The sequence below is a fragment of the Pseudopipra pipra genome, chromosome 1, assembly GCF_036250125.1.
Source record: "Pseudopipra pipra isolate bDixPip1 chromosome 1, bDixPip1.hap1, whole genome shotgun sequence".
Taxonomy (NCBI): domain Eukaryota; kingdom Metazoa; phylum Chordata; class Aves; order Passeriformes; family Pipridae; genus Pseudopipra; species Pseudopipra pipra.
In genome coordinates, this window is record NC_087549.1 from 54,195,926 (window position 1) to 54,208,031 (window position 12,106).

The 12,106-nt window shown below is 39.5% G+C and overlaps 1 protein-coding gene across 4 annotated transcripts in view; it reads left to right on the plus strand.

Moving 5' to 3' along the window:
• LDLRAD4 (low density lipoprotein receptor class A domain containing 4) overlaps window positions 1-12,106 on the plus strand; it is a 285,405-nt gene that overhangs the window by 135,597 nt on the left and 137,702 nt on the right. For all 4 annotated transcript variants that reach the window (XM_064657432.1, XM_064657405.1, XM_064657423.1 and 1 more), the window contains one exon: window positions 258-398. In XM_064657432.1, coding sequence (XP_064513502.1) covers window positions 258-398 — 141 coding nt within the window. The remainder of the gene's footprint in view (window positions 1-257; window positions 399-12,106) is intronic.

Consider the following 12,106-nt stretch of genomic DNA (forward strand, 5'->3'; position numbering starts at 1 on the left):
GTTGAATTTTCCCAAATGGCAAATCTGGTTTACTGGTGGATTGATTCTGATGATCAGAAATGTGTCATATGTATATTTATACATGCAGTACTATAAATACAATATGGTTTATTTTGGTGCTGGAGTGCCAAAGACCCATCCACTATTACAGCACTTACTTGAAATATATAATCTTTAGTATCAGTCGTTCTAGCACTGAAGAAGGGTAGGCATCAATTTTCTCATACTTTTTTTTTGGTTTCTTTTTTGCCTTTCAGAGTGCAAATTCACCTGCGCCAGTGGTAAATGCTTGTATCTTGGTTCATTGATTTGTAACCAACAGAATGACTGTGGGGATAACAGTGATGAAGAGAACTGCCTGCTTGTAACAGAGCATCCACCTCCAGGCATCTTTAGCTGTAAGTACTGGCTCTTTGTGCGCATCTGTGTATGTATGTACATACAAGTCTGTTTGGAAACTTGGTCTGCAGTATGATATCAAGGGAGAGTGAGACAGAGAAAGTAAATACTGTTTTTCTCTGCACTTTCTCTAGGTTTCTAAACATGGAAATTTGTACCTATGCAAAGGGAGTTTGTGTTGCAGACACTGAGGTTATAATCATGTGGATCATATGTGGCGTCTGAGAAAGACAGTGTAATTAAATAATTTGTTTTTCAAAGTTCTAAAAAATATTTTCTGCTTTGTCTGTGTAACAGTCTCTATGCGCTACTAAGACTATTAAGAAAGTTGTAATCTTTCCAGTCATCATTCCTATTGATCAAATGCATTTCATTGGTGCTGAGATCAGCATCATTTGGTAGGTCACTGACCTTTTGTAGGTATATATTTTATATATTTAAAATAGCTTTAGTTGCTATTCTTTAGTGCATAAATATTGCACATAAAGTGCTAGAGTTTGTCACCAGAATTGCTTTTTTAATGCTTTGCCCTTAGTGATGTACATTGAATTCAGACTTTGATTTTTGCTTTTGTTTGTTCGGCAATAATTTATTTTCAAATCACAATTCCTCTTTCTGGATGAGGGGTAAATTTTCCAGTAATGTTTCTGATGTACAACAGAAGTGATGTTGTGTTACTATTACTTTCCAAATGGTTTGGTTCTGCCAATACTGACATCCCTCAGCATTCTACTTCACTTCTGGTTGTGACTATGGCTTAGGAATATCTGTGTTGTTATTAAAAATAGGAATTGTAAGCAGCATATATCTGTAATTTTTGTAATGAATGCATGGGCCTATAAGCAGGATAAAATCAGTGTAGCGGATTCATAACAGAAAGTCAAATCAAGTGTTGAATATATGCTTTTCTTCCTCTGCCTTCTAACCTCCAAATGAACATGTTCCTAAATGTACTCTAAATTCTTTTAAGTGTTTTTATACTTTGTGGTACTTTGGTACCTCTGCAGTGATTTCAGTGGCTTTGAAATAAAAACGACCTATATATTCTTTTGTGCTATTTCATTTTATTTTTGTTTTAATTTGTTTGGTTTTTAATGGAACTCTCTCCAAAGCCCCAGGACAAGTTGGTGATGGGTCCAGACCAAAATGTCATGTATTTGCCTATAACCTTGGCTTTTGAGTTGTAAAAAAGTTATACCTTATTATTTCTTCATGCAAAACTTGCAAGCATATCTTTAAAGTTCATATAGATGAATTTTTTTTTACTAGGATACTGTACGGCTCTTCTCTTAAACCAAGCCAGCACAACCATTTGTCCAAAAAGGGCCATGAAAATCACAGTGGTAGCAGGTGGAGGGAAGGGCTTTGGTGACAAGCAGCAGCTGGGGCATCGCAGATGGTGGCCCTGCACAGCTGCAGTGTGATGGTGGCACCCTGTTTGTTCCCAGGTGGAACTCCTAGCTGGAACTTTCCCAAACCTTCTTAATCATGGGGTCTCATAACCTAGACACCAGTGGTTTTTCAGGACCCCTCTGTGTTGGTGGCTGTCATGCAGTAATCACAGCAGCGTGATCCAGGATCTGCAAACTTCCTGGTCTTCCCCTAAGTCACATCTGTCCCCTCAGGCATTGCTGTAGCTCCTGAGCAGGCATGTTTGTGCCTGAAGACAGGCGTGCCTGAAAAGGAGCAGTGCCGGTCAGCTGGCTAGTCATCCCCTCCCCTCCAGCAACAAAGTTTATCTGGACCAAGCCGAACTAAAGGTGTCTCTGAAAAACCTTCAGCAGCAGCTTTCCTATTGCTTTCAGTGCAGTTGTTGTGTTTCATGATCCTGTCTCTTTAAAGTCATGCAAGTCAAGGTGGCAGCATTTTTCTTAGTTTTCAGTGGACTTGGAGAAAAATAGCTTCCTACTCAAATCAGCCTTTTACAGATGTGAGGACTCTTACCACTCATCTGTTAGTTACCCTCTGTGAGAGTTAAAAAAAAAGCCAAAAAACCCCAAACCCTGAAGTTCCTTTGTATTGTTTCCTTAAATCTGTTGTATTCGTTCATTTTCTGATTCTTTCTAAAATATGATGTCCAGTAGTCCTGCTATTTGAGACCTCCCAAGTACTGAGTGAAGAGGAATAATTAGGTAAACAGTCTTATTAAGTCCTTCAAGAACTGCGTTTGCTGGTTTTGCAACAGCGTTGCAAATGAGGAGTTTGTAGAGGAAATATCTGATGCATTGCTAGGAGCATTTGGAAGTGTTTAACTTTTTGCTTACTTTGTAGCAGAGAAAGAAATTAATTATTTGTTGCATTTGGGGATATTGACAGTGTCTGTACTTTTTCATTGCAATAAGGACTGTGTGACAAGTGCTGGTAAATAAAGGGACTTCAGTTTTAAGTAAAAGAACCAAATCCTGGTGAAACAGAATCCTAATGGTGAAACAAAGAGAAAAAAGATTGAAGCCAGATGGAAAAATAATACAACCATAAACAGTATTTAAGTTATATTTATCATGTTTTGGCTGTTAAACAGACTACTACATGGTAGACCAGTGCCACTCAGTAATAGGAAAGAACATTATTATGGACATGTCAGTTGGTTGTGATGGCTTGTTCCAGCTTTGAAAAAATGTTTTTAGAATACTTGCTGAAGTGAGGTCCCCAGGCCTTAGAGGGATGACATGTTGAATTAAGAAATGTGTGCATGCTTTTGCTCAATGATTTTAATGGGGATCCCTACCAGAGTACACCCGAGTGTACGCTCTTGAAATGTCCCAGCTGAGGAGGCTGCCTCTCACCATAAAACTACATACATTCATTGGCCTCTAATTAGTAAAAGGACAGTAATACAGCTCAATAAGAAGAAAATGAGTGTTAAAAAAAAACACTTGAATCTCAAACCAAGAATTTCTTTCTGATCAGTGTTATATATCAACTCTGTTCTTGCATCTTCTTGCTTGTGTGCAGTTCTTAAATGGGAAGGAAACTGTTGAAAGGAGCCACTTTTAAGTTTGTGCCGGTCTACATCCAAGCAGCGTGGCCTCTTTCTCTCATGGACTGCCCTTGCCTTTACCTACAACATGTTTTCACTACAGTGGTATGCCTTCCCCTCAGCTGTTTGTTCAAAGAATCCCTTTCTCATGCTGTATTTAAACCTTCTATCCTCCTGTGGTGGAAAAAATATTCATCTCATTTCACAGTTATGCACAGAGTGCCCCCAAACAATGTCTAGATAAATAAATTTTCATATGAAAATTCTACTTTAGTTTATTTAAGCAATATGTGCCCTGTTAGCAGTAGCCCATATTTCCCCGCTATTGAAGCATTTCTCATTTGTGTTCTTGCCAGCAGCCAAATCCAGAATGTCTTCTTGGAGCTTTTTGTTTAGTTTAGTTAAGTTGCATGAGCAATGGTATAGAAAGATAATTTTTTGTGGGTGATCTGCTTCCTGGATCTCATGATTATAGGAGTTACTATCTTACTGTGTTGGAGAAGTTTAGATCCCCTAGACCTAGTGTTCCTCTCTCCTCACCATTCTTATATATATTCACTGTGATAACTGTTAATTCCATCTTTTAAACAACAGAATGGTTGAGGTTGGAAGAGACCCTAAAAGATCATCTAGTTCCAACACCCTAATCGTGGTAGAGACACCTTCTACTGAAACAGGTTGCTTAAAGCTCCATCTAACCTAGCCTTGAACACTTCCAGGGATGGGGCACCCACACTTTCTCTGGGCAAGCTGTTCCAGTGTCTCCCCACTCTTGCAGTAAAGAATTTCTTCCTAATATGTAATCTAAACTTCCTCTCTTTCAGGCCATTACCCCTTGTCCTATCACTACATGCCCTTGTAAAAATGTTGCTACTGAACTCAATGTCTCATGTGTGCACAGTAAAATAAAACGTGTATTTCTGCAGCCCTTTTGTTTTATTAATTTTGCTTTGCTGACTTGTACATAGGGCTTCCTTATGCTGCTGCGTGGACAATTTATTCTGTATAGCACAGAGAAATCAGAGGGCAGCTGAGGGAAATCTGTACCACATCTGAGGTGTGTTAGAGTCTGATTTTAGATGACACAAGCTTCAGTCCAGCAAGTTGGTCAAAATACATGCTAAGGCATTTAAGCTGAACATGTTAAGGTAACAGCTTGCTTGGTATATGTTGGGACTCAGGTTTGGTGATGCACGTTGAAGCATGCCTCCCCTCCTCAGTGAGGACCCCAGTGTTATTGCACCTTTCCCTGCAGGTCGCTTTCTGCATAGCCCATGTCAGCTTTCAGTAGGGCTACTTGTTTTTATTTTCATCAGCTATAAAGACTTATTGATTGAGATAATGGAGATGACTGTTCTTTTAACACTACTTGGAGGTCAGGGGTGTACTAAACAACACAAAGGGATGATAGGAAAAGTGAGATGAAGAGTGGAATTTTAAACATTGCAGACTTGGCCCTGGCGGCAGCTTGCTGCTCCATGTGACCTGCAAAATTTGGACTCCCAAGAACTGAAACAATGTGGCTTCTAGCCACAATGTGGCTTCTAGCCACATTCCTGCTTCTAGCAGGACACAGTTCGTTTGTTTGAGCATTTCCCTTTGTTTCACAACAAATGATCAGCCTGCCTTGTCCTGCTAAAAGTAAATTAGATTTTGAAATGGGAAGCGTAGTCTGTTGTCTGCAGACTGCAGTGTCCAAGTCATGTCTCATTGAGAAGGGTTGTGATGGTGGAGATTTTAGTTTATATAATTGTTTGGTAGAAAACGGTACAGGTAGTTATCTTTGCTGTGATCAGTATGTGTTTGTGGGCATATCAAACACAAATATTGACAGGCATGAGAATTTACAGGAGAGTGAAATAAGTGAGAATGAATCCTTCTTGTCATGTGCAAATTATGTCTACATCAAATTTCAAGTTGTCAGCATTGATGGAGGTGATGTGTCATGGCTGTTTTGGCATAGAAGAGTTTGCTGTAGGAGTTCATTTTCCTCTGCAAGGTAAAAAAACCCAAACAAATCAAATATATAGCTCTCCCTTTCACCACCCCCACCTACTGCTGTCAGCTCTGAACCTTGTAGGGATCTGCAGGGGGTTGGAGAATGATTCTGTTTTAAAAACAAAAAGCTCAATCAAAGGAAAATATTTTGTTTAAAGAGACCTTTGGCATCCCCCTCTGACTGTGACACCGAATTTGTGCAGATAAAAACAACCGCTTAGATTTACATTTTGATTGTGCTTCTGCTTTCATGTGTGCTGGGCTGTCCCACTTCAGGTGAAATTTATCCATTTCTTTAAATATTTAGCAGTCTAGCGTTGATGTTAATGAAAGTCTGGCACTGCTATTTTGAGCATTGCAACAATGATAGTAATTTTCAGTGTCAGATTACTGCTTCTCGGAGGAAAAGGGAGATGGGAGGAGGGAAGAGCAGGAAAAAAAAAATTGTTTCGGCTCTAATAGAGTTTGTCATCAGCCTGGCTGTGCCAGACAGATGGATCATGAATACTGTCTAGACGCTCTCTGCCTGAGTGGAGCTGTGGTCTCTAAGGACAAGCAGTGAGACGCCGGCTTAAGTGACTGGGGAAAGTCAGGACGTGCTCCCCTCTCACCAGATAGCGATCCGGGCTGATCCTGCCCGGCGGTGCTGCGGGCCGGTCAATACCGATCTCAGCTGAAACTTGGCTATTATGGGGCTTTAGGGGGGAAAGGAGAGGGATGTTGTTACGACGGTATTGATTTCAGTTGCATCTGCCCAGGGACCGCGGGGTGATTTAGCCGGGAGTATAGATCTCGGGAGGGGGTGGATTGGGAGAGCTATCATCTGGCCGTAAAGCATATGCATGAAACTGCACAGTCACCTGTATTTAGCGATTGCTTTAGTCACAGTATATGCTTGAAAATGCTTACTTGCTTGCTTATGTTTTCTTTATTTGGCCCACTTGTTCAGAAGGATTCATTTCTTCTCCCTACCCGGGGCTCCCTATGTCCCTCGCTGTTAAGATGAGGTTACATGAGGCTGCCTACAGTTTGGAAAGGAGAAGCTGTGGTAACCAGGTGAGACCCATAGCCTAGGGCGGATCTTGTGCTGTTTAGTGATCTCTCGTGTACTTATCCCTTCTCTGTCACTAAGCACAGTTAATGATAAAGAGATTTCTAATGTAGACGGAGCGATAAATATTTTTTGACGAGTGGAGTTTTAACAAAAACTCAGTGTGATTCGTATGCTAACGTATTTAAAAAGCAAGAGGTTCTCTGGGGTTCAGATTACGGAACAAACCATATCGCTCTGGATTTCAGTTCTGTGTATATGTAACTAAATACTAAATAGATATTTCTATTTAGAAAATCCAGTTGATTTTCAGCCTGTAGTGCAGTCTTGTTTCTTGAAGTGCTATAAGTAGATCCTGTGCTTTGTTTTGAAATAATTTCGTCTTTGCTTACTTTTGAAGCACATCATGGAATGTTAGCAAATAATAGAAGCTTGAAAATTTGAAAAAAAAGTAAAACATTAAGGTGACTGCTGTATTTTCCCTTAATATTTTGTATGTATTTTTTAAAACCACTTTATTCTCTGATGTTTGATAAATGGAATAGAATGCTGGTCCCATGAATTCTGTAACAAAACTGCAGTGGAATTCAGTAATGCTAGAGGTTTACCTGTTCTTCATCTGGAGCCTTACACTGTTAGTGACTCGGACAAGCCAGACACACACATATGTGGCCAATAACAACCATGAAGTATGCTGGTAGCACATCAGGTATTTGCATCTGCTTACAAACAGGGCTGAACTCGGCTCCTGGTAAGGAGTTTCCATGTCACAAAGTTTCCAGCTGAACATGAATCATATTTTTACAGTTAATGAGAAAAGAAAGAAAAATTCACGATGCTGTGCTGTTGAAAATGTGGGAATATCACTAGCTCTGAAATACCGTTTTAGTAATTTGCAGACTATGTAACTCAGTTGTATCACATTTAATTGAGATCTAGAAAAAATGTTTGTTAGATCTGTTTGTGTTTGCTCTTCATACACATTTCATTCACCCCTCCTCCGTTCCTGCTAAGTTTTAGGAAACTTCATCCAGTACTACACATTACCCTTCAGTACAATTATGCTGGGTAATGCTGTGCTTTCTCCTGTTCCCTTTTTTGGCTACTGATTTCTTATAGATGCAAAAGAGAATTTTAAGTGTTGAACCTGTAGTTCAGTACTCTATTAAAATTCTTATTCAAAGACTGACTAGCTTAAGGTTGGAAATCCCAGAGCAGTAGTGCCAAGCACAATGTAACTTTGTATCTTACGGATATACTTGACTCTGCAAGAGACCAGAGCTCCTCCTGGACCACTGTGAGGCTGGGAAAAGATCTCCCACAGACTGTGAAGGCACCCTTTTTACACACTGTTTTCTGTACCAGAAGTGCATAGTAGCATAAACATTTCATCATTGCTGGCCTAAAACTCAAGTATGAAAACCACACTACAATCACAAATCGCAGGCACAATCTTCCCCTGGAGAGAGGAAGAGAATAAACTGTGAGGCAATTATTTTCAGACGTTATTTCACGTACACTTAGTAGGTGCTCGAAGAGGACATCAGAAATCATATAGAGTGTAACTGAGCAACTTTTGTTACTTTTATTTTCAGTCCACATTAGTAAGTATTGTTCACCGCTGCCCTTCCTCACTATATTTTCATTTGCAGGTGTCGCATGATACTGTGCACTAGAAACTGCCTAGCTAAACCTCTGTAAATTTTAGATGCTGTTCTGAATTCCTGCTATGTGAATTTTAAAGCCACTGCTTTTCCCATCATTCATTCAATTCACATTGGTTATTGCTGGTAAATGCTCATTAGGAGGAGTACTGCATTTGTACTGTGTTTGCACTTGGCTAGTAGAAGAGTGGAGGAGTACTCAGGAGCTATTTCTTCTGTATAGCATTGGAAGCTGTTCAGGTGCTTAGGTAGTATGAAGATAACTTGTATTTTCATATAGTTTAAAGTTTTTGTGAGGTTTTTTTTTTAAATAAAATTATTAAAAAAACATGTAAGAAAGGGACACAATCAAACTAGATGACCTTCCTTCTCTAGCAATGCTGCAGCCTGTGATTTGATTGCTTTTCATTCTGCATGCGTGTCTGACCATTTATCTCGAGATAACTCTTCATCTCCCTGATGAAATGAACCACCTTAATTTTTCTTGAGCAGGCTCATCGTCTCCTTCGGCTTTAAAGGAACAACTGAAATGAAGGTGAATTGGGAGTTTGCTTGTAAGTTCTGCTATCAATAAATGCACTCTGAAAACTTTCTGAAGTTTCTATGTAGATTAACCTACAGGATAGTGCTCAAATTGATGCCTGTGCTTTTCAGTGATCTCTGCAGTGGTCTGTACTGTGAATGAAATGATGTTTTTCCCTATCATGGAGTGTTCAACCAAAGCATGTTGCTTTGGTCATTAGTGTGCAGCTATTTTTCTCAAACTGGAAAGCCTGAGAAACTCTTATTTTCTCTATGGTTTTGCAAGCTCTTGAAACTGGAATAAGCCACTGTTGCCTCTTGTGGTTGCTCCCTCACTTGTCCGTGTGCAAGTGTTTGAGAAGCCACACAGGAATTGGGTTGGTGACTGGTCTGATTTGGATGAACTCAGAGAAACTTCCACTTTGTTTTGGCTAATGTCATGTCTTTGATTCTGTTCTCAGCTCAGCTGTGCAAACTTTTGTTCTTACACAAAGCAGAGGAAAGTACAAGTGGCTCTGTTCAGTGGTGCTTTATCCTTGACTGGTTTAAGGGTTCCATGCCTTGGTCCTTGCCTCTTTACAGTATATGCTAAAAGGCCTTTCCAGTATATGCCAAAAGAGTTTGGGAATTAAGAACTAACTGTTGCTTTCCTTTTTCACCAATTCTGAAAATCTTATCATTTGTCACTTTTTGTAATAGAGAAATGAAACAGAAAAGTGAAGCATCAGAATGGGTCTTTCATGACCACCCATGGGCCTGGGTTCATTCAAAATAAATTCTGTTCTAGGATGATGTAATATACCATTTTGATAACCAAGTCCAGTTTGGCTTAAGTCATAGGGCTTTATTAGAATAATGTTTGCTAGTTAAATGAGTACATAGGAACAACTGTCCTGCTTCAGATCAAAGGCCCAGCTAGCCCAGTATTGAATCTGGCACTGGCCAGTTGCAGATGCTAAGTGAAAGAGAATAGGCAAATTAGATTAACAGTTGTACTTTTTCCAGTAAACCTGATTCCTTGGAGGAATGCTGCACTGCTTTGCATGAGGAGCATGGGATTTATGTCCTCTGGAGAGAATTTGGCGTTTAGAAAGGGCAGGAATTGAGATAAAGAGAAAAAGTCTCATTTCACAAGTGTGAGAATGAGTGAAGATCCACCAACCCTTCGCTAACCAGTAGATGTGTGGGCACGTTGGTTACTTTTATATGCTGCATATACTTTCCATGTTAAGGCATTCTGAATGTAGGACACAAGCTAGAAGGTACTGAATTCATGTTAGCCAGAAAGACTGTTTGCCTGGGTCTTTTCACTTATTTTGTGAGGAACAGATATTTTCAATTTCTCTAGGCTTACTGGTTTTTTTCTGAGTGATGTTGGGAGTTTTTTTAGTCAGGATTTCTGGACTGCGTGACAGCTTTATATTTAATGGTGAATCAAGTTCATCTTGTGATCAAAGTAGGCTTAAATTTGTCTTAGCTGTTTAAGAAAACAAATGCATGCACAAAGCTTACTGCATGTAGAAAACACAGTTGTCACCTGTGACTGTGCAGCACACACAGGCATTAAATACTGTGGGAGTACGCGTGTATATTACAGCAGACTTGCACTCTGTTTTATATACGTGCGTGTTGTATGCAAACCTACAGAGGGAATACAGACTGGTTAGTGTTAAGAAAAATATCATCAGCATAGAAATATCTGTATGTCAGTGTGTCAGCTTCTATGAAAACACAAATTGGAATTTCTGTCTTTGTTTAAAAATGGCCAGTTTTTAATTACAATTTTAGGGTTAAAATCAAGGCTAAAGGAGAATTTCACATTCTGTTTAGACCATCAGTGACACAGTTGACCAACTCTTTATACAGAACCACTGTTAGGAGCTAAAGAAAAACAGATCAAGACAATGAGTTGTTAAATGTGTTTTGTATGTGTTAGATGACTTTTCTAGCTTAACAATACAGTCTAGGAGACTAGAGATGAGAGTAACACAGCATTAGTCCAACCATACACAGTAACATCACAGCTCTACTTATCTTTCCAGCAGTATTGCTGCACTGGTAGCTTCCTCTTTCCTTCTCAGTTTTCTCCTTGTTCTTTCATGCTGTTTGGTATCACTGTGTCATAGTTTCATGAAAGCAAGACAGATTAAGGATCTAGGGGGTGTAGAGATAATAGTGACGCACTACGTGAATACCGAGTCTGACACCTAGTAGCACCTTGATAGAAATAGAAAGCTGTGATCACAGTATTAAAATATGCTAACAAGTTGAAGGAGCTAATGGGCTTAATTTTTACAGTACAGATGTTCATCTGACACTTGTGCTGAATGCAATAACAAATGTGTGGGGGCTGGTGGTGATATTATTGTGTTCTTGGCAGCACAGTTCTCCAAACCAATTTTCCTTTTTTGATATTTTACAAAGATTTAGAATGTTCTTTTTTGTGGTCCAAGATAAAAAATGTATAAATGAATTGGTATGACTAAAGCTCATCTTTATTCGCACAGGGGGTTCTGAGAGATTTGGTGCACCCATGTGTTTGGTGGTGGGGATTGGTGTTTCAGTTCTTGGATAGTTCACGCTCTGCATCTCCTACTAAATTTCAGATAGTTTTATTGTTGTTGATTTCAAAACCTAGTTCATCTGGCTAGAGTAAACCATCTGTTTTGAGAAACTGTAGAGCCACAGTCTGATGTAAAGGTCATCTCCCTGTGTTTTCCAGAGGAGAGTCAGTAGTCTCCTGGAGAACAGTCACAGTGGCCTGTGTTCCATTCCAGTATGTCAGCCTGATGACCCATCTCATGGCATTTCATGTGTTCACTCTCTTCCTTCGTGGTCAATGCTTTGCAGCTAATGCAAGAATGATACTGCCATTTTGCAGAATCCTTCAGCTGTGTCAATAGAAAACAATCTTGATTTATTTCCAGGAGATTCAGATATTCCTGAAGAAATTACCTTTCTTACCAGTCAAAGATTTGCTAAACATTGTTGGGAATCATTATGTTGCAAACCTCCTCTTTTTTTTCCCCTTCCTGACAAAGGTACTGGGATGTTTGTTTTAATTACCAGGATGAAAGGTGCATGTGGCTTTTGTTTGTAGTAAGCTGCTGCTCTCACTGTGAATACCTGTCACTTTTGATAGGCTGCTACAATCTAGATGATCAGTCAACTGGCCCTGAGTATTTGGGGCTGGTGGTGCTCCTCCAGCAAATGCATTTGCTATGTTATGTAACACAGGTTTCAAACCACATCCCCTTTTGACAAGTCTCTTAGATAATGTATGAGGAAAAGAAATTTCACTGATGTTAGAAAACTAAAGGAAGGACTGAAATGATATGAGGATTGGAAGACTTGGCAGTCAGTGAATAGGTCTCTCCAACAGTTCCAAGTTTGCTTGGCATCTCTGCCACAAACTTCCTGTACAATCCTGATCAAATCATTAATTGTTTTTTCCTTAATTTCTTTATTTAAAAATGGAGATAATGATGTTCA